Source organism: Ambystoma mexicanum, chromosome 8, assembly GCF_040938575.1.
Source record: "Ambystoma mexicanum isolate Mex_15411 chromosome 8, UKY_AmexF1_1, whole genome shotgun sequence".
Lineage (NCBI taxonomy): Eukaryota > Metazoa > Chordata > Amphibia > Caudata > Ambystomatidae > Ambystoma > Ambystoma mexicanum.
Genome location: NC_090929.1, coordinates 475,283,623 through 475,306,657, shown reverse-complemented (window position 1 = coordinate 475,306,657; position 23,035 = coordinate 475,283,623). Strand labels below are relative to the sequence as shown.

The following is a 23,035-nucleotide window of genomic DNA, read 5'->3' as shown; positions in this document are numbered from 1 at the left end:
AGTCAGTCACAATGTTTTTTTGGGTAAATTATAACAAAATACACATGCACCCATGTGTAACCAATAGCAAGCTCTTGTGGCCAGGAGGTCATTAAGACAAAGTTGCACATGAGCAGGACAGCTATAGGCAACCTGCTTCTTGCACATTACAATTTTGTGTATTATGAGCTTCTTGACCTCATGCAACGTTCTCAATTATTTCTTAGTTTTTTTGCATAGGAGTAACTTCTACTGAACCTGCCTATCTTGCTGTGCGGAATTGGGTGGGATTTCCCCAGATTTCGTTTTTTAATTTTTTTTATTACTGTGATAGTTCATTTAGAACTATTCACATATCAAAAGATCACAGATAAAAAATAAAATCGCACACAAAAACAAAGCAAAGAAAAAAATCACATAATATTTACAAAATCACATTTTTAAATATCGTTCAAATACCTTTTGTTAGCATACATACAAAAATATACTATTCCATCAGATATTCACAGTACCAAATGAAAACACGTTACACACATAAAAGATTATTAAACATCATCAAGTGATTAATTCCTTGTTAAAAGAGGACCGTGTTCCTTGGGGCTTAACGTGTTCTTGTTCAAAGGGTCGCCAGACTCATTTATGCAATAGGTTGTGACAAACTGCATCCTGATAGGCCATTAACCCCATACAATTCACTCTGCGCCTCTTATAGTCCTTCTGCTAAATGCATATAGTGTCTCACGTCCTGGTCACAAAACACCTAGAGCTACATTACAGACCATCTGGTCCTAATTCCATTGCTGTCGTTAAAGAACATTATGGTAACACTAAAGAATGGTATTTAGGAGAAATAAGATGAGGAAACTTATACATGAACAACACTCTTCCTTATTAAGTGACACACACACACTGACTGTCCCTATTATGTAGGACACCCTATCCCTATCCCAATGGATCTCTCCCTAGGAATCGGATGGTGCACCGCCGATCCAAAAGGGATAGTAAGAGATTTCTCCCTATCTGACAGATATACTCATCCACCTGTAAAAGGTCAGACACAAGTATTAGGTTACATAATTAAAACATTTAACATTCAAATATGTCTTTCTCTTGAGTGTCATGGAAAGTACTACTATCTGAAATTCCTCTCTATGTTTTAATCACCAATTAAAGTAGGGATCCTGTCATCTCAAAACTTGTTCTGATCATGTAAAATATTGGGCCCCACAAAGACTAGAAACTATGCAATTATCTGGTCATAAAACACATTCTTGGTGACGAGTACACATTTCTTGGGTTGGACATCGTCATCTGCATAAGAAAACTCATGCATGATTAGGTCGGCCGGTTTCGATAACCATAGTAGAGGGAGGAGGGGGGAGAGGAAGAGAGAGAGGACATGATGTCCTGAGTTTTAGAGATGAAATGAGAAGCCATGGCCATGCAGAGGGCCTGGGAGGGGACAGGAGAGGTAAAGACTGAAGCAGGATTGGCCAGCTCCTTGGAGATTTTAAAGAGTTCGGCCAAGTTGTTAGATTCCGCAGAGATGCAAGCTTGGATGTGGGCTCTCTACTTCGTGCGGACAGAGAGCCGGTACTGCCTTTGGAGGAGGCGGCAGGCCAGTATGTCAGAGGATATACAGGAAGCATGCCATTTCCTTTCAGCCACCCTGCACTTGCTTCTAAGGGTGACAAGGTCTGAGTTGTACCAGGAGTTGCACTTGGCTTTGGGCTTCAAGCGGATCCTCATGACAGGGGCAAGAACATCAAGAGTATCAGATATAGCAGAGTGGAGCAAGGAAAGGGCGGTGTCACGGTATGAGTCAGCCAAGGGGGGACGGGGTGAGAAAGTGGCGGCGATAGCCTCAACTGACACACAATTCATGCTTCAATACACTGTTATCAACTCCACAGTACAGTTAGATTGCTTCTTAACTCTGGAAAAGGTTGGTTTCAGTGTGAATATGAGGAGACTCTTGGCTTGGGCAATGCTTGTCGTGTCCAATTGTTATACACTTCTTATAAAAGAAAGGTATTCCATGTTAGAATAAAGAATAGAATTCAGTCTTTGTTTGAAATTCAGAATGAGGCACATGCAACCACTTCCTGATTTAGTTTTTGGGTTTCAAGATTGGTATTCAACTGAATTCCTGTGTTAAAGTAAAGGATAGAGTTCAGGTTTCCTTTGGGAATCACAATTGGGCACATGCAACCATTCTCTGATGTAGTTTCCTTAAGTTAAAGATTGTAACTCTTGCATTGTTAACGTTAGGTATTCGGTAATGGTCCCAGTAGTGTTCCCGCTGCGTAATCAGGGACACGCAACCACTCCTTAAAGCAATAATAGTCTTAGAATAGCAGAACAATGGATTACAGTCACTTTATCCTCTCACATGAGTAAAAGAGTTTACCATTGTACGTGAGTGCCGCATTCCCATTGTTCAATATATTTTAGAAGCAACAAACAACTTCTACTCGCTTAAAGTCTTACACGAGTTCACAGGGAGCTGGATACTGTTACAGGCAAGTCTTGTGCAATTTGTTAGAATGCTGCACTTCACTCACCGGCTTCCCTTCTTAGACAGTTGTTCTGTGGGTTGCACTGCTTTCCTGACTTCTGCCACAACTTCTACTGCTTCTGGCTCACTGGAGACCCACACCCTTCTCCTGAAAAGGCATCTGTGGTCCGACCACACTGTTTGGGAGCGCCTTTCACTCCCGAGACCCAAGACTGGATAAGGAATTCTTGACTCAGTTTCCTGCACTACTGCAGCTCGGCAACCACAGCTATCAGGTTCACATGTAAAAAGACTTCTCTACTGCATGGCTTCCAATACACAGCCTCTGAACTTCAGAGTTTGGGGGAACAGGACTCTCTCAGAACAAGCAGGTGAAATCCGCTGTTTCCACGTTCCGGCGTCCTTCTTGTTCTCCGACTTCTGCTTGATTTGCCAGCCTTGCGCCTACTTCCTTCAGCTACTACTACTACAGCTCGCCTTCCAGTCACTATTCCAGCTCCTTCCACTCCTTCTAATTGCCTGCACCTGAGGGGGCAATTTATGCCTTGCAGGTTCCTTCCCGTGTGGGTTGTTATGCTTAATTGCCTGACTACTACAACTGCATACCTGTTCAGCCCTCTTCCTTGTTCCAGTACTTCTAGGACTACGGGACTTGTAGTCCCCTTCAACAAATTTAGCTTTTTCAACTATTAAGCTATTTTTAAGAGTATTTTTAATTCCCCTAAACTCATTAACAGATGGGCTTTTAGGGTTGGGTGTTAAGAGAGGAAAACATTTGGTTTAAGGCATTTTCTCTAGATCCGTTTGGATTATACCCTAGGGAGTAAGGAAGGTATTTATTCTTAAAAGGTTTTTCTGTTGGCAAGGTTTGTTCAGATTTAACAGAGTTTGTACCCCGGGTCACAGATTTTATGTGTGTCAGAGACACTATAATGGCAATACGCCATTAGCTGTTTTAGCAACCCAGAAGGCACCTCCTTTCAGAAGTCAAATTCTGTGTCTCATCTGACAGGATCTCCTTACAACCCTGGGCCTTGTCTCCTCACAGGTGATCCTCCCGCAATACACTATCCCAAGGTCACGATCAGGAAGCATCTGCCTTTCCCTGGCCACTTGGGAGACTTTAGGCAGGGCTTCAGGGAGGGATCCCTAGGATTCTTCACAGATGGGCAAGGGAACTGATATATGTACTTCTGTGCTTTAAGACAGGGAAAATATAGCTTAGCAAAAGTGCACAGGGATGGCAGCCTCCCAACATAGTCATGATTCTGGGCCCAGTCCCATAATTGCACTTTCTTTTTAAAGCACCCCAAGAGGACCCCCATTCCCAAATTCCAATCAGAGCTTCAAGAAACATTTGCAAAAGAAACACACTATTAGCGGTAGACATATGATATCTTTTTAACCAGTTCCTGTATCTATTTCGCAAATTCCTTATTGCACCAAACCATTCATGCCCAACTGATATGATATGGCATTTATAACGCGCCTATACACAAGTGTTTCAAGGCGCGACAAGCCAAGTGAGGGGAACAAAAGGGGGGACAGACAACGATCCTACTAGGCCAGGTGTCATTCGGATTACACACCTTCCTAATATCTTGTCTTAATGTGCACCTTTCGTGGTCTATTATTTCATCACAGAGGTGTGGATGTTTTAGGCTCTGTTTGGTTGCAGATCACTTACTTCTTGTCAAAAAGCAGATATTAATGGAACTGATCCATTCTATAATTCCGTCAGGGTTTCTGAGATGTTTGTAGACAGTATAAAGATTCCCCATGTATTTTATTATAGCCCTAAGGTTTCTATCGAACCAGCCAATTCTGTTCAAACCTTTGTTCACAACCACATATCTCACTCTTATCCCGATCACGCATAATGACCCCACTATGATCCAAATGTATACAAAAAATGTAATCATTAAACATTACGGACATCACACCCACTCTTGTAAAAAGCGATACACTTCAAATGGTGCACTTAACATTAACGTTTCTCCAAGTCTTGGCAGCTGGTACATCCCCAGGGCACAGCTGTTAATCATCTACAAACCAAGATTGTGGAGAAAGACATACTGACCCAATCAGCTTCGTCCGTCTTTTACCAACTATTTCCAAAGGTAACACTCCCTTGCTGTCATAATACAATCTATACAGGATGAGTTGAATACACCCCCTACCAATATTTCAACATCGGCTGACATGGTTAGGATAGACAGCTGCAAGGTTTCAGTGAAATTCCCACCTGGTGGATCATATATATTTACCACTAATAAGCGAGTTTCATTGCTTAGTCACACTTCAGTTATCAAGATATTAGGGTTACTGGGTGTTACAGTTATTTCTCTCGATGTAGGAGACTTTGAACACAGTGGGCCTCATTAGGACCCTGGCGGTACGAGGTTAACGGCGCCGTAAAAGGTGCCGGCGCCGTCTACCCCGTACCGCCTCATTACGAGGTCCCCTCGCAGGACCCAGGAAACCAGGCGTGCCTACCGGGTCCCTTGAGGGGAAGAGGGAGCAAACAACGGGCCAACTCGTAATGGCCCGTTGTTTGCTCCCTCTCCCATTCAGCCCTATGGGGGCTGAAATGGGAATGGAGAAGGACCGGGTCCGGGTCCTTGGAGGGAGGAATTACCGGGCCTTCCGAACTCGGAATGGCCCGATAATTCCTCATTCTGTGGACCCGGATGCGATTTCGGCGGCAGCCATGCCGCCAATAGCGGCATGGCTACCGCCGAGGTCGTAATGAGGCCCAGTGTCACCAAGCCAACAAATGGTCGACCTTTGGCCCATCTAACATGAATTTTGAAAACACATACAGCCGTCAAATATCGCCTCTCCCATCAACCACGTCTCCTGCAATAATAATATATCAAATTTCAGGAGACGGTGAAACAAGCTCTTTACAAAAAATAAGTGGGCACGGCCCGAGTGTTCCATGATTTAATAAAGAGCCAGTGTTTAGGTACGTTTATTAGGGACTGGGAGGAAGGAAAGGAGCCATTCCCAATGAGATGTAGCATTGGGGTCTCCAGTCCTTCCGACCAGCTGGTGTGAGCTAAACGGATTTGTGCCGGGTGTCACCCTGTACCTGAGAAAGTAACTCTGGTTTACTGCCAGCACAAACTTGCACTCTGATTGGCTTAATATTTGGTAAATATCAAACCCCCATTTTAGCAATGATGCTGCATTTCTAAGTACCATAGCTGCGATTTCCGAATCTGCCCAGTGTACCCTGGTAACAGCAGTGCTATAACCTTCCATTTCCATGCACTGCTCTGCAGCACATGCAATGATGGCAAGTGACCAAAAAGCTCCAACAGACAGCTCCTATTTATAAGATGGTTACTTTCTCAAACAACTGATGAAGGAGTTAGGTAGAAGCCGCCCTGTGGTGCTCACTCAGTCGTTTTTTGGTACCCTTGTAGCGATCTCAGCCATGTTACACCTAGCCTTTGTTAAAGCAATGGCACTCAGATCAGAGTGTCCTCCTCCGACTCCATCGATTAAACAGACTTGTTCCCTGGTCTTTTACGAGATTATCTGGCGCAGGTTTTAGGTTACGAGTTTTGGCTTATTTCCCTTTTGCAATCTTAGATAGCTTCCGTCTTTCTCACCTGGATACAATAGAGTCACAAAAGGGCGCATTGACCTCTCCACCGTCCTGTAAGGCACCAAGTATCTCTGCTGTCGCTGACTCAAATGGTTAAATATTCCTCAGTGCCTGCTCTGCTAGTGATGAAGGCCCTGTGGGTACTGGAGCCAGAGGGCTATACACTATTTTCTTTTCACCAACATTGCCAATGACAGACCTAGGGATTGTCTCCTATGCCACCAGCTGTTCCAGCAATAGTGTCTGTCTCTGGGCTTCATTAGATATAAAATTGCACAATTTTAGCAGAAATTTCAATGCAAAGTTTGTGGCCTCATTATGTAGGCAAATGCCTTCATTCTCACCAATAGTGGAGTTCTGCAGCTCATCTTGGTCATCAAGTAACATACTATGTAGTGCCGATCAACTGGGCGGGTTTTCGATGAGGCCAGTTAGTCGTGGTGAACCAGACAATCTTTGATTAGAGAACGGTGGATCAATTTCTTCTCTTGTATTACTTTTCCCCATTACCGGGCAATCTGGTTCCTTTGGGTCATTCAATATAGGAAACTGCTGTACTACAGCTTGGAGAGACAGACATACATTCAGAAAGGAGTTGTTATCGATCTCTGTGGACCCATTTGCTGTGTTTGTTGGAAATTGAGTATCACGTATAGCCACAGTCGTTACTTCCTTACTTCCATCCATTCCTGGAGCCTTAAAGTATTTGGCATAGCTCTCAACTCACCCGCTTTTGGCGGGTGTCACCCGCCAAAGCATCTACACACCCGCCAGCTCATCTGTTTCACCCGCCTTGGCAAAGGTGGGAGCTACGATTCATATTTTTGCCGGGACCCGATTTCAAGATCCCGAAATCGGGTCCCGGCGCGACTCTTCCTGCGCGAATGGAGGCGTGAAAAGCAAGTGTCATGCTTTTCACGCCCCCATTTCCTCCCCCTTCCCCTCCCTGGCGCTCTCCTCCAATGAGAGGATTGTGCCTGGGAGCATTCCTCCCACCCCCCTCCCGTAAAAGGTCAGCGACATAGAAGTAGGACTGCCGTTTCATGTTTTTACGGCAGTCCTACTTTTATGTTTATGGCCTTTCTGGGTTTTCACCCGCCTTGGTATCAAAAAAGGTTGAGAGGTATGATTTGGTCATTTTGGTTGGGCAAGGAGAGGGCAAATTAGACTGGTGCAATTGCACCTGTGCTTTAAGTCTGTTCTCAGTTCGGCGGGTGCGCCCCTCAGAGTCTACAGGAGCCTTTCAATCTTGCTTAGCCAATTTCTGCTTTCCCCACAGATTATAAATTAATTTCTCCGACATGCATTACCAATGCACACACTGTACACGTAGCGATGGATATTATGAATTGGTAGGTCCCGGAACGCAGCAAAGAGCCACAGCCCAATTCACCCTTACTCCCACTCAGTCATCGGTGGCTATAGTCTTGATCTGGTTACAGACGTTTTTGGAGTGTCTCAATTGCACTTTGGTGCCACAGCATACAATGGCTGCTCTCAATCAACAGGCTCAATAATGGGCAATAACGACCCCTCCACAGGGTACTAAATTCTAAGTAAGTGCAGGTAAAAGTCCTTCTGCTCGCTTGTGGCTCTCGCGGTTTACACGCCTGGGATTTCGTAGGGGGAATTGGTTAAACAACAATACCACTAAATGATTAGTGCAAGCTATCATACATCATCCTACATCATAACCGCATTGTTTGTTTAGTATTCCACTGTTCTCTCAGCCTATCTGTACTCAGCCGATGGCTAGACCAATGTAACCCAGGTCGACCCTTCGCTCACTACCATGTATATCCTCTTATGTATTTATGCCTTGTCTGTAACATGTTAAGTTCTCCAGCACCCAGTTACCAAATCGTGTGACCGTTCCCACAATTATGAAAGGAAAGAGCAAGCAAAGCAAACAGCAGACAAAATTAGAGCAGAGCGCCTCCCGCTGCGTCGCTGTACATATCAATTAACTCTCACCGCTGATGCAATGTTGCTGTTGAAACGGGTTGACACTCGACAGGATCTGAGGGGCCTAGGTCTTTCCGCTCCCTTGCAGATCACAGTAATTGATGCACTCCACCGATACAATGTTGCGGGCACAGCGCAAACTGCAAAAACTGCGTCTACTGCCGGCGCTGGAGGCCAGTGGGTTTTTAAGCATGTTAGCACACTGGTGTGGTGGTTCAGCTCCTCATTCAACGCGGTTCACAGCAATTCAGATCTTCTTTAGGAAAACTGCCTCTACTGTTGCCGCTTGAGGCCAGAGGGTTTTAAGCATGTTAGCAGGCATGTGTGCTAGTTCAGCTCCTCCACTAACGCGGTTCATAGCAACTCAAATGTCCATCATGAAAACTGCCTCTACTGCTGGTGATTGAGGCCAGAGGGGTTTTAAGCATGTTACCACGCTGGTGTGCTGGTTCAGCCCCTCCTCCACCCCGGTTCAGAGCAATTCAAATCTCCTTCAGGAAAAAGGACACTACTGCTGCCGCTACGTGGTGCTTGTCAACAGAGGGTTTTTAAGCATGTTAGCACTCTGGTGTACTGGTTCAGCTCCTCCTCCAATGCTGTTCACAGCAATTCAAATCTCCTTCAAGAAAACTGCCTCTACTGCTGCCGCTACCCCAGATTTGAAAACTGGGAGAAATGCCCATTCATGAAACAGACTGCACCTACAGTTATTCGATGTTCCCGGTGCTCTCAGATGAACTTCCAAGCTCAGAAAGCTCTGCTATGCTTTTTTATTTTTTACATTTGGAGCACAAGAAACAACAATTCATGTGAGATGGCTACAGAACCAGCAGTGAGTGGGTGGTTGTAGGCTTCTGGCAGGATGTGAAAAATACAGCTGCTTATCATACTCTTTCTACTCAACGTATTGTTATAACAGGTTGATTGATTATGTGATCCGTGCACGGTTCAAGACATCTCTTTAAAACGATATGCTATTTAATCTGCTTTTGTTTTTTTTAAACATATTTTTATTGATGGTCTCGACAGTTGCATTAGCACACAGTGAACACAATATACAATCGCATACATAACAATATTTTCGTTAAATGATTAACAGTTGTCATTTAAATAGTGTTTCAGTATCTGATAGCATATCACAGAGGTATGCCCTAAATGGGCCCCAGATGTCTTTTGGCCTGCTCATGCTCGATTGGGTCAGTACATATTCCTCCTCGCATTCGTTTATGTAGGTTAACTCCTATAGGAAGGTGTCCATTGTGGGGGCGGCCGGGCTCTTCCATGCCTTCAATATACATCTTTTAGCTATGACACATGACACATTAAACATCCTTCTGATTTTTTCGGAACATTTACCGATGTCACCGAATAAGTATTTTTGTGGGGTCAAGTGCGGGGGGATCTGTGTGACTTCGTTTAGCATATTCGCAACTCCTTCCCAGAACCACGCCACGGCTGGACACTCCCAGTACATATGATAGGACCCCACTGCCAGGGACCCACACTTGGGGCACTTGCCTGGGTCGTCAGGCGTGAATGTAGCTATCCTAGCAGGGGTATAATGCAGTCTGTTTAGAATTTTAAACTGTATTTGACGAAGCCCGGCATTAAGGGAGACTTTTTTCGTAAGCGCACAGTATCTTGCCCACTTTTCTTCTGGTTTGGCATTTTCATGTCGGTTTCCCATTTCTCCCTCACCTGGTTTACCACAACGGAATGAGTCTGTATTGCCTTGTAAAGTTTGGAAATTCCCAACCCGCCCTGTGTAGTGGCCAGCCGCACGCACGGGTGGGACGGGGGTTCATCTGGAAATGACGGCCAGCGTCTTTGATATGCAGATCTCATTCGATAATACTGCAATGTCTTGAGCTGCCCACCTCCCATGCACCTAGTGAACACCTCAAGGGTCGAAAACTTCCCCATGTACATGTCACCTATTTTCATCTCCATACCAGGGTCCCAGGTTTCCTGTATGTCGGTATCAAACGTGGGGGCAAGGTCAGGGTATTTCCACAGGGGTATATCGGGGTTATATGGGATCTCTATTTTCAGTCTTTTGTATATTGCTCCCCAGGCTTTCACCGTACAACTCACGGGGTCGAATTCGCAAGAGTCTTTATGTCTAGTATTAAAAATCACTGACCTGATGTTCGTGGGCTCGGTGGTGTATTCTTCTATTTGCGTATGAGGGGAGTTGTCACATTCATCGTACCAGTACTTTGCAAATTGTGCTTGTGACACAGTGTAATAAAGCTCAAAGTCTGGTGCAGCTATTCCCCCTTCTCATATGGCTCTGTCATCTTCTCCCACCTGATTCTGGCTGTCTTCCCGTTCCACAGAAAGGACACCACCATGGAGCAAAGTCTAGAGAAGAACTCTCTCCCCGGCCATATCGGGATATTTACAAATAAGTATAGTAGTTTCGGAAGTACAATCATTTTAAGAATGGCAATTCTACCGTGTAATGAAATTGGAAGACGCCTCCAGACCTGCAATTTAATGTTAAGTGTATGCAGCGCCTGGTCGTGATTATCAATGTATAATGTTTGTTTATTGCAAGAGACCAGCACCCCAAGGTATCTGATGGGTGTTCCGACCACTTAAGGCCACACATGTGAGCTGGGCATTTTGTGGAGGGGGTGAGCGGGAACACTTCTGATTTGGAGCTGTTGACCATGTATCCCGAGTATTCTGCAAATTCGTTGATGTCTGCCATGATGGGAACAATGTTTTTATCGGGTTCTCGAACATAGAGTAGCGTGTCATCCGCATATAATGATATTATTTGGGTGGCTCCCTTCAGCGTTATGCCCCTGTTGTCATGCCTCAACCGTATCGCCGCTGCCATGGGTTCAATTGTCAAAGCAAAAAGGATAGGGGAGAAGGGGCACCCCTGTCTGGTACCCCTGCCCAGTTCAAACATTTGAGACATAGTTCTATTCGTGTATACCTTCGCGCATGGGGCTGTATAAAGCAACTTGACATATTGAATGAAATATGGGCCAACCCCAAATGCCTCCAACACCAAAAACAAATACTCCCAGGAGACCGAATGAAACGCTTTCTCAGCGTCAAGGGAGATTGCCACTGCTTGTTTGTTCGGGTTAATCTGTGACATTATGCCAAATAGCCTACGCAAATTTAGAGCAGTGGACCTTTGGGGAATAAATCCGCTTTGATCTGTGTATACTAATAATGGCGTGATGGGTAGCATACGGTTTGCCAGCACTTTCGCAAAGATTTTGCGTCCACATTTATCAGGGGCAGGGGTCTATAGGATGAATTTAATCTGCTTTTTTAAATAGGAGCGCCATCATTGGAATGACCTACCTAAGAATATACAACAAACCACCTAGCATTCAGGAAACTCCTCAAATCATGGCTCTTCAAAGCATAACCACAACGGAGACGCACTAGAATGCCCAGACATTAAAACCATGACAAAAATAACTCCAATCTCGACCACTCTCAAATTGGACAAACACTCAAACCAAAGAACCAACCACCCGACAGAGCATAAGACATCATGGAAAATAGCCACAAAGGAAGGCTGCAGACACGGACCACATACCTAGACCCAGACAAAAGCCTCAAGTGACTCCCCCACTCGTACATACCGGACGAACATATCCATACGCATCTAGATAGACGCTGGCCTGCGTCGCATCTAGATAGGATCGATTGAAGGATAACATGCCCGTGCCTAGAAAAACGTGAATGCTAACATGTGCCACACCTAGAGTTGTGAACACCAGCCTGAGTGGCGCTCAGATGGAGTTGTGAATGTTAGCATGCCCATACCTGGACGGGTCTCTAAACACTAGCCTGCGCCGCATCCAGATAAAAGTGGGAATAATGTTGGCATGACCACACCTGGATGTCCTAAACATGGGCCTATGCCGCGTCTAGATGGAAACGTGAGGGCCAACAAGTGCCACACCCAGACAAAACTGTGAATGTTAGCATGGTAAAGGTCAAGTAACCCACGAACCAATATAAGCTCAAACTCTGCATACTTATCTCACTCAAAAACTCACACAACCATCTCTCGCACAACAAGCCGCACGCACTTCACAACACTGCAACAACACATAAGCCGGAACAACAGCACACGCAGACTGACTCCGATCCGATACCCGCACCAAAGCTCAGCACCCGGTGTATACTGAGTTGAAACTGCCAACAGAACTCCACTCCTCTCACTATCCTACTCCCTTCTTCACCTTACAAACCCATTCCACCTTTATCGTTTAGAGATCCGCCTGAGCGCCTGGGGACCAATTCCGTTGGTGACGGTGCGCGGTACAAATACCTTTAACATTTAACATCATTCCAAGCCGATCTCTGCCCTATTAGTATTGTTATGTGACACCCTCCCAAGTGTGTTGCCCTTTCAAGGAGGAATATTATGTGTGCCCCTCCTGAGTGTGTTGCCCAACCTAATAAAAGAAGCTTCTGCATTCACATGCCTCTGAATGGCTGCAGACTCCAACAACGGAACTGCTGACTCTGTCTCTCATTCCGGGACTGCGGGCCCCAACCATGTGACCTGGGCTGGAGGCCCACATCGTGTGGTCACGGTGCTTCTGGTCCCTGCTGGTCTGGGCCACCCGCATCAGCCTGTTGCCCTGGGTCCACTCCAGGCACCATCCATCCCAGATGCTCCCAGCATCCATGGTGGCCCCGGCATCCAGGCCATGTACCCATGGCCTATCGGGGCCCCGCTCTGCAACGACTGTAAGCCGGGTGACCCCAGCAATCCAACAAGGTGCTGGGCCCCCCCACCACCTGATGCCGACCATGTGTCCACCGCCAGCCCCACAATAATGGCAACAAGGAGAAGTACCCCTGCGGTGGGGTCACCCGCCTGAGGGGGAAAGGAGGAACGGCATTCACTGCCGTGATAAGGAGAGAATGCAATGCCTAGGGCCCTGCCGTCGGATCCTCCCTTGCTGCGGCCCTCTGTGAAGAGGGTGCTCGTGTGGCCCGGGGTGAGGTCAGCCCGCAGAACTTTGCAGCTTTCATCGAGTGTCATCAGGTGATCTGCTCCTGCCATGGGAGAGAATGCCTAGCTTCAGGATCAGAGCCCCGAATCAAATGTAGCCCCTGAGGCATGCGCCGCTCATTGTGTGCCTGCTCCCGCCGGAGAGAAGAAATGTGCCCCCAAGAAGGAGAGCGCAGTGCGAAGATGCCAATCGGCCTCTGCCGCAGTATGGAGGGAGATTGTGGTGCTGGCGGCGCTGCCACAATGAACAAAGAAATCTTCTGCCGGAGTGTGAAATGGGTCTGTAGGCCAGCCCCCGCCAAGCAAAGGAGAAGGTGAGAGCCAGCCCGCACCGCAAGCGGCAACAGGATCTTCCAGTTTGCAGCCCTGGCGAAGCCCTCACCAAGATCCCGGGCCAGGCGAGCGGCAGTGAACATGAGAGAACTCTGGTAACGGAGCTGGGAAAATAGAAGCCATGCTGATTCTAAGAAGGCCCGGCCGCTGGGCGATGAATAATGTATGCTCCAGTTGGCTGCCCGTGGCCTATCAGGGTCCCGCCTCCTTGATACTGCGGGCAGGAATCTGATCTGCCGGCAACCTCTCCTGCAGTAATACTGGGCCACTGGCGGTGAAAGTAGCAAAGTCGCTGCACGTCAGCAAAATTGACAACATATGGGGCCCTCTGTAGATCCCAGGCCAGCCGGCGGTGATCCTGTCTGTGGGAGGGAAAGTACCCTCAGTATCATGCCAACAACCCCAGCCTGGGAGGGGGTGATAAGGTGAACATTGTGTGCCTGTGCATTGGAGCAGTGTTAACAGCGTCAGTAAATGGATGCAGCTTCTGCCTGAAGGGGGGAGCTAAATAAGAAGCAAGTGGCCCCAACACCCTGCCACTAGTGTCGCCCTGCATGCCCTGCAAGTGGCCCCAACACCCTACCACGAGTATCGCCCTGCCTAGCCCGCAAGTGGCCCTAACCCTGCCACTAGTGGTGCCCTGCCTGTCCTAATATCCCTAGACCAGGCCGATGTGGCCCCAGGTGCAGGTTTCTGCCAGCCCCTGAACTGGGACATCACCTGCCTAATTCTCCTGCCATGGGAATGAGCAGCTGGAAATGGCCAGGACCGTTGCCCCATCATCTATTGCAGCGACTCCTGCATGAAGGAGGGAGAGACAGAGAGCGGCCTCCTGCTGCCTTGGGAAGAACACCAAAAACGATTTAGATCAAATTTCAGCCAACCTAAAAGTTCGAGCGGCAGAAAAATGTGATCAAATGTCCCATTCGGTGGCACTATGATGAACAAGAGGAGCAGTGGTGCGGGGTGTCCCCTGCACCCTTGTTCACCATGTCAGCGGGGGTGTCTCCCATACCCGTTTGCATAAAGTAAAAAAAAAAATTAAAAAAGGATCCAGCTACACCTGTTCTCAATCACTTCTGTGATTGGGAACTAGTGTCGCAGGGACAAAGCAAGTCGGCAGCACACAGCGAAGTTTGCCGCCAACACGTAAGTAAGGGGGTGGGTGGGATAGGGGTATGGCTGCAGGAAGAAAAAACAAATGATATTTTAGAACAAATAACATTTAGTGTTTTCTTCCTCAGTCATTTTGGATGCGGGAAACGCACCCAAATTTGAATAGCACCAAGTGCAACTTCCCGACTGACAAGTGGACAGCCCTTTCTGCACCGCAAGGCACCTACCTGGCTGCAGTTCTCACACCATGAGAGTGCTTGTGTGACCAGGTCAGGAGGTATGCCACAAGACCTCCTGCCGAGATGAGGGGTGAGTAGCATGCTCCCACACCCTGCCCTGTCAACACCCAGAGGCATTCCCGCCTGGGGGAGCTGAAATATGGTGCAGCCTAGACGCCCTGCTACCCGCGTCTCGCTGCCTGCCCCAACATCAAGGGATTAAGCCAATGTGGCCCCTGGTGCTCCCAGGTGCGGCTTTGCCGGTCTTTGTTCTGTGTCATCAACGGACCTTTGACCTGTGTTAGTGACTACCCTGAACAGACACTGAAGCAAAGGGAACTGGTCTCTTGCAGTGCTGCAAGTGCTTGAAGAAGACTCAGTAAATATGTGTTCAGATGCTGTGAGCCTGCATGTAAATTATATGCTTAAAGTGGTCCCAGTTAAAACAGGTGCAAAGCTGTGCTCCCACAGTTTGTAGGCATGCTCTAAATGGTGCCAGCAGCTAACAATGGTGTCATTCAGTGGTTGAAGTTCCACTTACCCAAAGCTGTAAAATGTGTTGGAACTGCCAACATACCACTAGCAGGTCGCCAACCATGAATGTCACCCAATGAATATGTGTAGAGTGCTTCATATGTGTAATATGTCTGTAACTTCCTGAGTCCCTATGTATGTATCATTGATCTATCCTATGATTCGTCTACCCTACAATTTAAAAGAGGTCTACGTATTATTGTTCTTTAACGGGGGGAATCAGTTTAGGTTTCAGTAACATTGATCTTTGTTCGTTATGTATGACCATCCCAAGTGTGTTGCCCTTTTAAGGAGTGTTATGTGTGACCCTCCCAAGTGTATTGCCCTTTTAAGATGAGCCCTGACTCTGTCATGGCTCGACCTAATAAAAGGAAGAACTCCTGCATGCACGTGCCTCAGCATGGATGCAGACTCCAACAATGGAACTGCTGACTCAGTCTCTCATTCCGGTCCTGCAGGCCCCCACTGTGTGATTACAGACCTGCAGGCCCACACACGGTCCTGCAGGTCCCTGCTGCTCTGCCCCCCCCCCGGATTAGCCTGGTGCCCTGGGTCCACCCCAGGAACCCTCCAACTTGGATGCTCGCGGCATCCAAGGTGTCCCTGGCACACAGGCCATGCCCCCATGGCCTATCTGGGTCCAAGCCTGCAACGACTAATTCCGGGTGACCCCGCAATCCAACCGGGTGCTGGGCCCCCCAGCACCTGTGAGGCTGGCCGTGCGCTCACCGCCGGCCCCATGGTAAGTATGACCACACTCACTGGTGGTATCAGAGTATTTGTTTTTCATATCCAGGAGCCCTGCTATATTGCACTACATAAGGGAATTATACGCACATCAAGAATATGATCACGTTTTGCACAGGAAAGGCCAAATTCACAAAGATTTGATTGTTTGTTTTATTTATTTATAAAGCGCGCCACACCCTGAGGTATCTGGGCGCAAGAGAAGATTTGTAGCGCAGTAAAGACCCGACCTGCTCACAGAGATCATCTCAGATTTACAGCAGCAGTTTTCTACCGTATGCAAATGTCTTCACAATGGATGTAATCTGGGCTTGCCTCTTTTTATGACGTCAACATGCACATTGTATTCACAAAAATTAGAAGTGGATTTTGCATATAATACAGGCATGTCCAGACTAGCTCCTGAGCAAACGGATCTCTGTTACCGGCCACTCCAGGATTAAAGGCAGCCCCCGCCGTTGGAGAGGCGGGGCCCAGTGGCGTTGTTGTTGGGGGAACGGGGAGTTCTGGGTAAGGCGCGGAGAGCCCCAGTTAATAGTTTGTACATCCAGAATAAAGACGTGTTTGCAAACCTCTCTCTGTGTGTGCGTCCTCCTTTGCCCCGTCAGAGGCAACACTGGCAATGAGGTAGTTTCCCGCACACAGCATGAGTCCTCCTTCTAGCTGTCACTGCACTGCTAAGGCGTTCGGACTGCCCGCTGAGCCTCCTCCCCCTTCGACAACCAGCGCGGGTGCGCTGACTGGGGCGACCCGCCAGGTCCCCTCCTTCGCTGCACAAGCAGCCGCGACGCCCATCCACTGCAACCCGCAGAGCCTCCTACTCCCCCCACGCATTGTGAAGTTGTGAGCGCTCAGAGAGCGCGCCAAGCCCTGGCAGTCCGCCAGGCCCTCCAAGGACACGCGTTCCATACGCACGAGCCGGCATTCTTCCTCCTCGCAAGACCAACGCTCTGCCGCAGAGACGATCAGTTTTATACATATATACAACTTAATGGGCAGCACGTGCCACATGGATCTTCCCTGCTACAGCTCACACATGCACCAGTGAGTGGATTATCTTCTCAAACCTGGAGGCCCAGACCATATAGGTCGCCATAGCACTACAGGCCAGGCAGGCCGGCACAAACACACCTACGCCTGATTAAACAACAGCTGTACACTCAAAGCCAAGCTCCCACAAGCAGGACACCTTGACATCCACCAGCTGGTGAAGTGTGTAGAACATCTACTAAACACAAATCATGAGCAATCCTGCGTCCCCCCAGCCTGCCCGCACAGCAAAATCCATACAGCTGAGGATGCCTCCGCCATTCACCATGACGCCCCATGCCACGAAAGGGCCCAGATGGATTGAATGGATTGAGGACTTTCAGCACTTTGTGAGGGGGTTAGGAGATGGTGACTCCCCCAACATCAGAGACATTTTTCTTAATTTAGTAGGCAGAGAAATTAAGACTATCGTGAAAACAATTCCCTCAGGTGAACAGAACAACTTCTCAGAACTGATCAAAGCACTAGATAAACTCCTCATCATTGAAGTGAATCGAGTCAACGAAAGGTACCTATTCAATCAATGTACGCAAATGCCACAGGAGACAGTGGATGAATTCATAACCCGCCTAAGGGTGAAAGAGGCACTGCCAGTTCGACGCGTTCTCCCTCGAGGAGGCGATACGGCTGAGGGTTATAGAAGGCTGTCTCTCCCCCACACTCAAAAAAACAACTATTAAAAAAAACCCTCACCATTCCCAAAGTCAGCGAGCTTGCTCGCATCTATGAAAGGGTCGACACCCAAGCCGCATCCATGGGCGGCACCGGCAACCCCAAACAAGACACCAATGAACTCATTGCCGCCATGCAGCCACCTCGCCAGGGTGACAGAGGTTCACACGCATACAGAACGCAAGGTCCACAAGTCCCACGTCAACAGAGGCAATGCTATCGCTGTGGAATTACTTTTCCACACTCAGGGTCTTGCCCAGCTCTATCACAACGATGCACAAACTGCGGGAGAGAAGGACATTTTCATTCAGTGTGCAGAGAAGGAATACCGTTTCCCCCGACGCGCACGCAAGCGCCCACCAGGACACCATTCCGGCCACCATCTCCACAATATAGACAACCAAGATACTATCAACAAGAGCAACGGTGATACGTGAGAGCCATCAATGAATACCAAGAACCAGGATATCTGACAATCCCCGACCAAGCGGATCAGTCTCGATACCTAATAGACGAATATGATAACCCACCCGAAGAATACAGGGCTGAGGAATTCTATCAGGGCGTTCCAACATCCGCCTATAACGCACATTATGACCCATACAACCAAGACGAGTTAGTCAACCTCATACTCGACAAAGAGGAAGCCAGTGAGGCCCCTAAGATCCCGATCAAGATGGGAAACTTCCTATTTCATTTGATGGTAGATTTCAGAGCGACTGTAAATATCATGGGTGAGCAAGACTATGCCAAGATACCAAACCCACCAGCTCTCGACCCATCACATTCACAAATTTTTCAGTGGGGAGCTGCCACACCTCTGCAGACCATGGGGCACTTCACACGCCGTTTCCTCCTAAACGGCCACCAAGTGGACACTACCATCCATGTCATTGGCTCACTTGCCAGGAGTCGGTGCCTACTCAGCTATCATACAGCCTCTCGTCTGGGCTTGATTGAAATCCACATAAGGGCGGGAGACACCATCACCGGAACATCAAACAAACAAAACCCGACAGACTCAATCGGTACAATCATGTGCAATGAACCCCAAAACGTTATCACGCAAGAAGACATTACACGGAAATTCCAAAAGCTATGCACAGGTCTGGGGAAACTCAAGGGTCCCCCTATCACACTTCACATAGACCCCTCAGTGAGACCAGTGCCACAACACCCCAGAAGGGTTGGCTTCCACCTCCAGGAGGCAGTGTCGAGAGCACTTCAACAACTGCTCTCCGACGGCATCATCGAACCAGCGACAGGACCGACGCCATGGGTGACCCCCTCGCGATTGTACCCAAAGAAGAAGGCAAGATACGCTTGTGCGTAGATATGAGGGTAGCTAACACCGCTATCCAACGCGAGAGGCATCCAGGTCCGTGCATTGAGGACATGATAGTGAAGCTAAACAACGCACAGATGTTCTCCAAACTCGACCTGATCCAAGGTTCCCATCAACTGGAGCTGCACCCCGACTCCAGAGCGATCACGACATTCGCAACGCATGATGGATTATTCAGATATAGCAGACTGAATTTCGGGATCTCATCCGCAGCTGAGATCTTTCAGGAAGCCATACGCGAAATCATCAGACCCTTACGTGGAGCCCTGAATTATAGCAACGACATTCTTGTTTTTGGATCGTCAAAGGAATCTCACGACTGAGCACTGCATGCCACCTGTGAAGCACTGCAAGCGGCCGGCCTCATGCTCAACATTGCCAAATGCCGTTTTAGCAAAACGAAGCTCACATTTTTCAGACACATTTTTTCCAGTGAAGGGATGATGACGGATCCCGACAAAGTCGACACGATCACCAACCTCAGTGAACCTCAGCAGGTCGCAGATGTCCGCTCCTTTTTAGGCATGGCGGGATACTGTGCGAGATACATACCTCACTATGCGTCCCTCACCGAGCCGCTCAGGAGACTTTTACAAAAAGCTGCAGTGTTTGACTGGACACCTGAATGTCAACGGTCTTTTACTGACATCAAGCAGGCCCTCACCGAGGCTCACCGCCTCACTTATTTCAACCCGATGTGGCACACCGAGGTGGTTGTGTACGCAGGCTCGGGTGGCCTAGGAGCCATACTAGCCCAGACCAGCGGCACAGATGTCAACCCCAGGCACATGGTTGCCTACGCAAGCAGAGCCCTGTGAACCCCAGAAATGGACTACTCCCAGGCAGAAAAGGAGAGCCTGGCCGCAGTCTAGGCGTGCAAACACTCACAACTTCTTAATCGGCAAAAAGTTCACCCTAATCACGGACCAACAGGCGCTTCTCTCCCTTTTCGGGAACCCACACACCAAGATGCCCCTGAGGATCGAGCGTTGGGGCATTCGCCTCCAAGAATACAACGACATCATCCACCAACCGGGCGGCGAACTATACCCCGCTGACTACCTGTCGGGACACCAGGTCGGAGCCCTGGTAACGCGAAAAGGGGATGTGGCACACGTGCAATATATATCGCATCGAACTCTCTACCACCGGCACTGTCACTTGAGACGGTCGCTGCCGCATCGGCCGCAGACCCCACAACTGCTCTCGCTATCAGCTTCATGATGACCAGCAAATGGAGAGGCCACCGGAGAGCAATGTTGGCCCACCCGGGGGTGAGTAAGCAAGAAATCGAGAGACTGGCTATAGTGCACAATAAATTGGCTGTAAAGGACAATAACATCCTACTCAGAGGGTGCCAGATCATCATCCCAGCCACTCTAAGGAGTGAGGTTGTCGCACAGCCCATGAGGTGCACAATGGGGCTGAAAACACACAAAAAAACTGAGGTGCCATGTCTGGTTCCCATTCCTAGATGCCGCCGTTGATGAGTGGGTGAAGAACTGTCACGCCTGCCAATGCACATCACCAGCCGAAACTCCTCCACCGTTAAAACACACACAGGTACCTGATCGTCCATGGGAACGGGTAGCCATGGATTTCTATGGACCCACAGAAGCAGGTGACTATCTCCTACTCATGATAGATGAACATTCTAGATTTCCGATAGTCAAAAAGGTTGCCACCACAGCTTCCCCCAAGTAGAAGCGGTATTGGAAGAAGTACTAAGCGAGTGGGGGATCCCCAAAGTAATCAAATCAGACAACGTACCACCGTTCTGTGGACACGAGTTTGGGACATTGGCAAAGCACTTAGGATTTAATCACATGAAAATGACTCCGCGCCACCCGCAGGCAAATGGGATGGCGGAACGTTTCATGGCGTCAATCAAAAAGACAATACAGAGGGCCAGAATCGAAGCAGTCAACCCGCACCAAGCACTATGTCGACTCCTGAAAGACTATCGGAACACACCACACAAGGCCACGAACAAGACACCGGCCGAGCTCATGTTCTGCTATGAAGTACGCACTCGCATCCCGCAGAATCCGTCAGTCGACGAGCCCACAGATGCAGATGTCCTCCAAAGAGACGCAGAAGGGAAAGAAAGGGCTAAACGGGACACTGATGCCCAACGCAGAGCAGTGCCGAAAGACTTCCAAATAGGTGATGATGTTCTCGTACAACAACCAATGTCAAGGAAGACAGACTTGCGTTTTGCCCCTAGCCCCATGAGGGTCACTGCAGTGAAAGGGACGATGGTGACAGCTGAGTATCAAGACAAAGCCATAACTAGGAACTGTCAGCAGTTCAAACATTACGTTAAGAGGGAAGATAGAGAGATACCTCAAAGACCTGTTACCCCGGAATCATGCATCCCGAGAGAAGACCTATGGACCCCTCCTGAGGGAGATCCCGGAGGGACAGAACAAAACACAGAAGCCCAGAACACCTCGAGGTCAGAAGCTCGTGATGGGAGGCCACGCCGTATAATCAAGAAGCCTGCGCGACTAGTTGAAGAATGTTAAGTTAATGTTCGGACATATTGTCCGGGGGTGGTGTTACCAGCCACTCCAGGGTTAAAGGCAACCCCCGCCCTTGGAGAGGCGGGGCCCAGTGACGTTGTTGTTGGGGGAATGGGGAGTTCTGGGTAAGGCACGGAGAGCGCCAGTTAACGGTTTGTACATCCAGAATAAAGACGTGTTTGCAAACCTCTCTGTGTGTGCGTCCTCCTTAGGGAACTATACGCATGTCAAGAATATGATCACATTTTGCACAGGAAAGGCCAAGTTCACAAAGATTTGATTGTTTGTTTTATTTATTTATAAAGCGCGCCACACCCTGAGGTATCTGGGCGCAAGAGAAGATTTGTGGCGCAGTAAATAAAGACCCGACCTGCTCACAGAGATCATCTTAGATTTACAGCAGCAGTTTTCTACCGTATGCAAATGTCTTCACAATGGATGTAATCTGGGTTTTACCTCTTTTTATGACGTCAACATGCACATTGTATTCACAAAAATTAGAAGTGGATTTTGCATATAATACAGGCATGTCCAGGCTAGTTCCTGAGAAAACGGATCTCATTGTGCTATAAAGTCACTACATCTCCAAATGTGTTCGAGGTAGTCTTTAGTTTGTGGATATTTCCGAAATCGACAATCCTAAATAACTGGCGTCCTTGCCCAAGGAAAAACACTTAATGTGAGCAAGACGCTATGCTAATATGAAAATCAAATCTTAATATTTTACACCACTTGGAGGCAGGAAGCATAACGTGTGCACATCTTTTATTTTTTAAGGTATTAAAATAGTAAACACTAATAGGCTGAGACACCCAACCCCATACATATAAACGTGGACCTTCGTTTTAATCAATTTCGGCCGTTTTCGGATTCTGCACTGATGGGGGAATAAAAATGCCGGCCACATACCTATACCTCGTACCACAATACTGGAAGAGAATTAAATATCTGGCCACGGAAGAACTCATGATGCACAGAGAATATCTGAACCCATGCGTTGTGCGACTTGTTCCTATTAGAAAAACGGCCTTGGCAACGTCGTTCGTCACATGACATGAGTTCCGTTCTTTTCCTCACGTCAAGTTTCCACATGATCATTCTAGGAGCATGTTACCACAAAGAAGCGGTTGGTGAGACACGTACACGGACATTGCTCAGAGGCTGAAACAGATCCAGTCCTTCCCTAGCTCTTACCAGGCGGGTGACCGGGTGCTATGATTACTTACTGGTAATCTTCATTACTCATAGCCATACTCTTCCTCGTCACATTACTTTCCTTTGAGTGCGTTCCCAGGAACTCTTTTCCGAGCTTTCTTTTCCTATGGTTCATCCTTTCATAGGAGTTATAACCTCCCACTTACCCACAAATATGTAGTTAGTCCAAATGCAGAGATATGGGCACCTTCACCCCA

General features: G+C 48.1%; 1 protein-coding gene across 1 annotated transcript in view; it reads right to left on the bottom strand.

Moving 5' to 3' along the window:
- The window catches only part of PUSL1 (pseudouridine synthase like 1), an 867,171-nt gene extending 844,547 nt beyond the window's left edge, over positions 1–22,624 (bottom strand). Inside the window, exon 1 of the mRNA XM_069610102.1 lies at positions 22,533–22,624. Coding sequence (XP_069466203.1) covers positions 22,533–22,591 — 59 coding nt within the window. The 5' untranslated portion in view covers positions 22,592–22,624. The remainder of the gene's footprint in view (positions 1–22,532) is intronic.
- Positions 22,625–23,035: the final 411 nt, after the last annotated feature.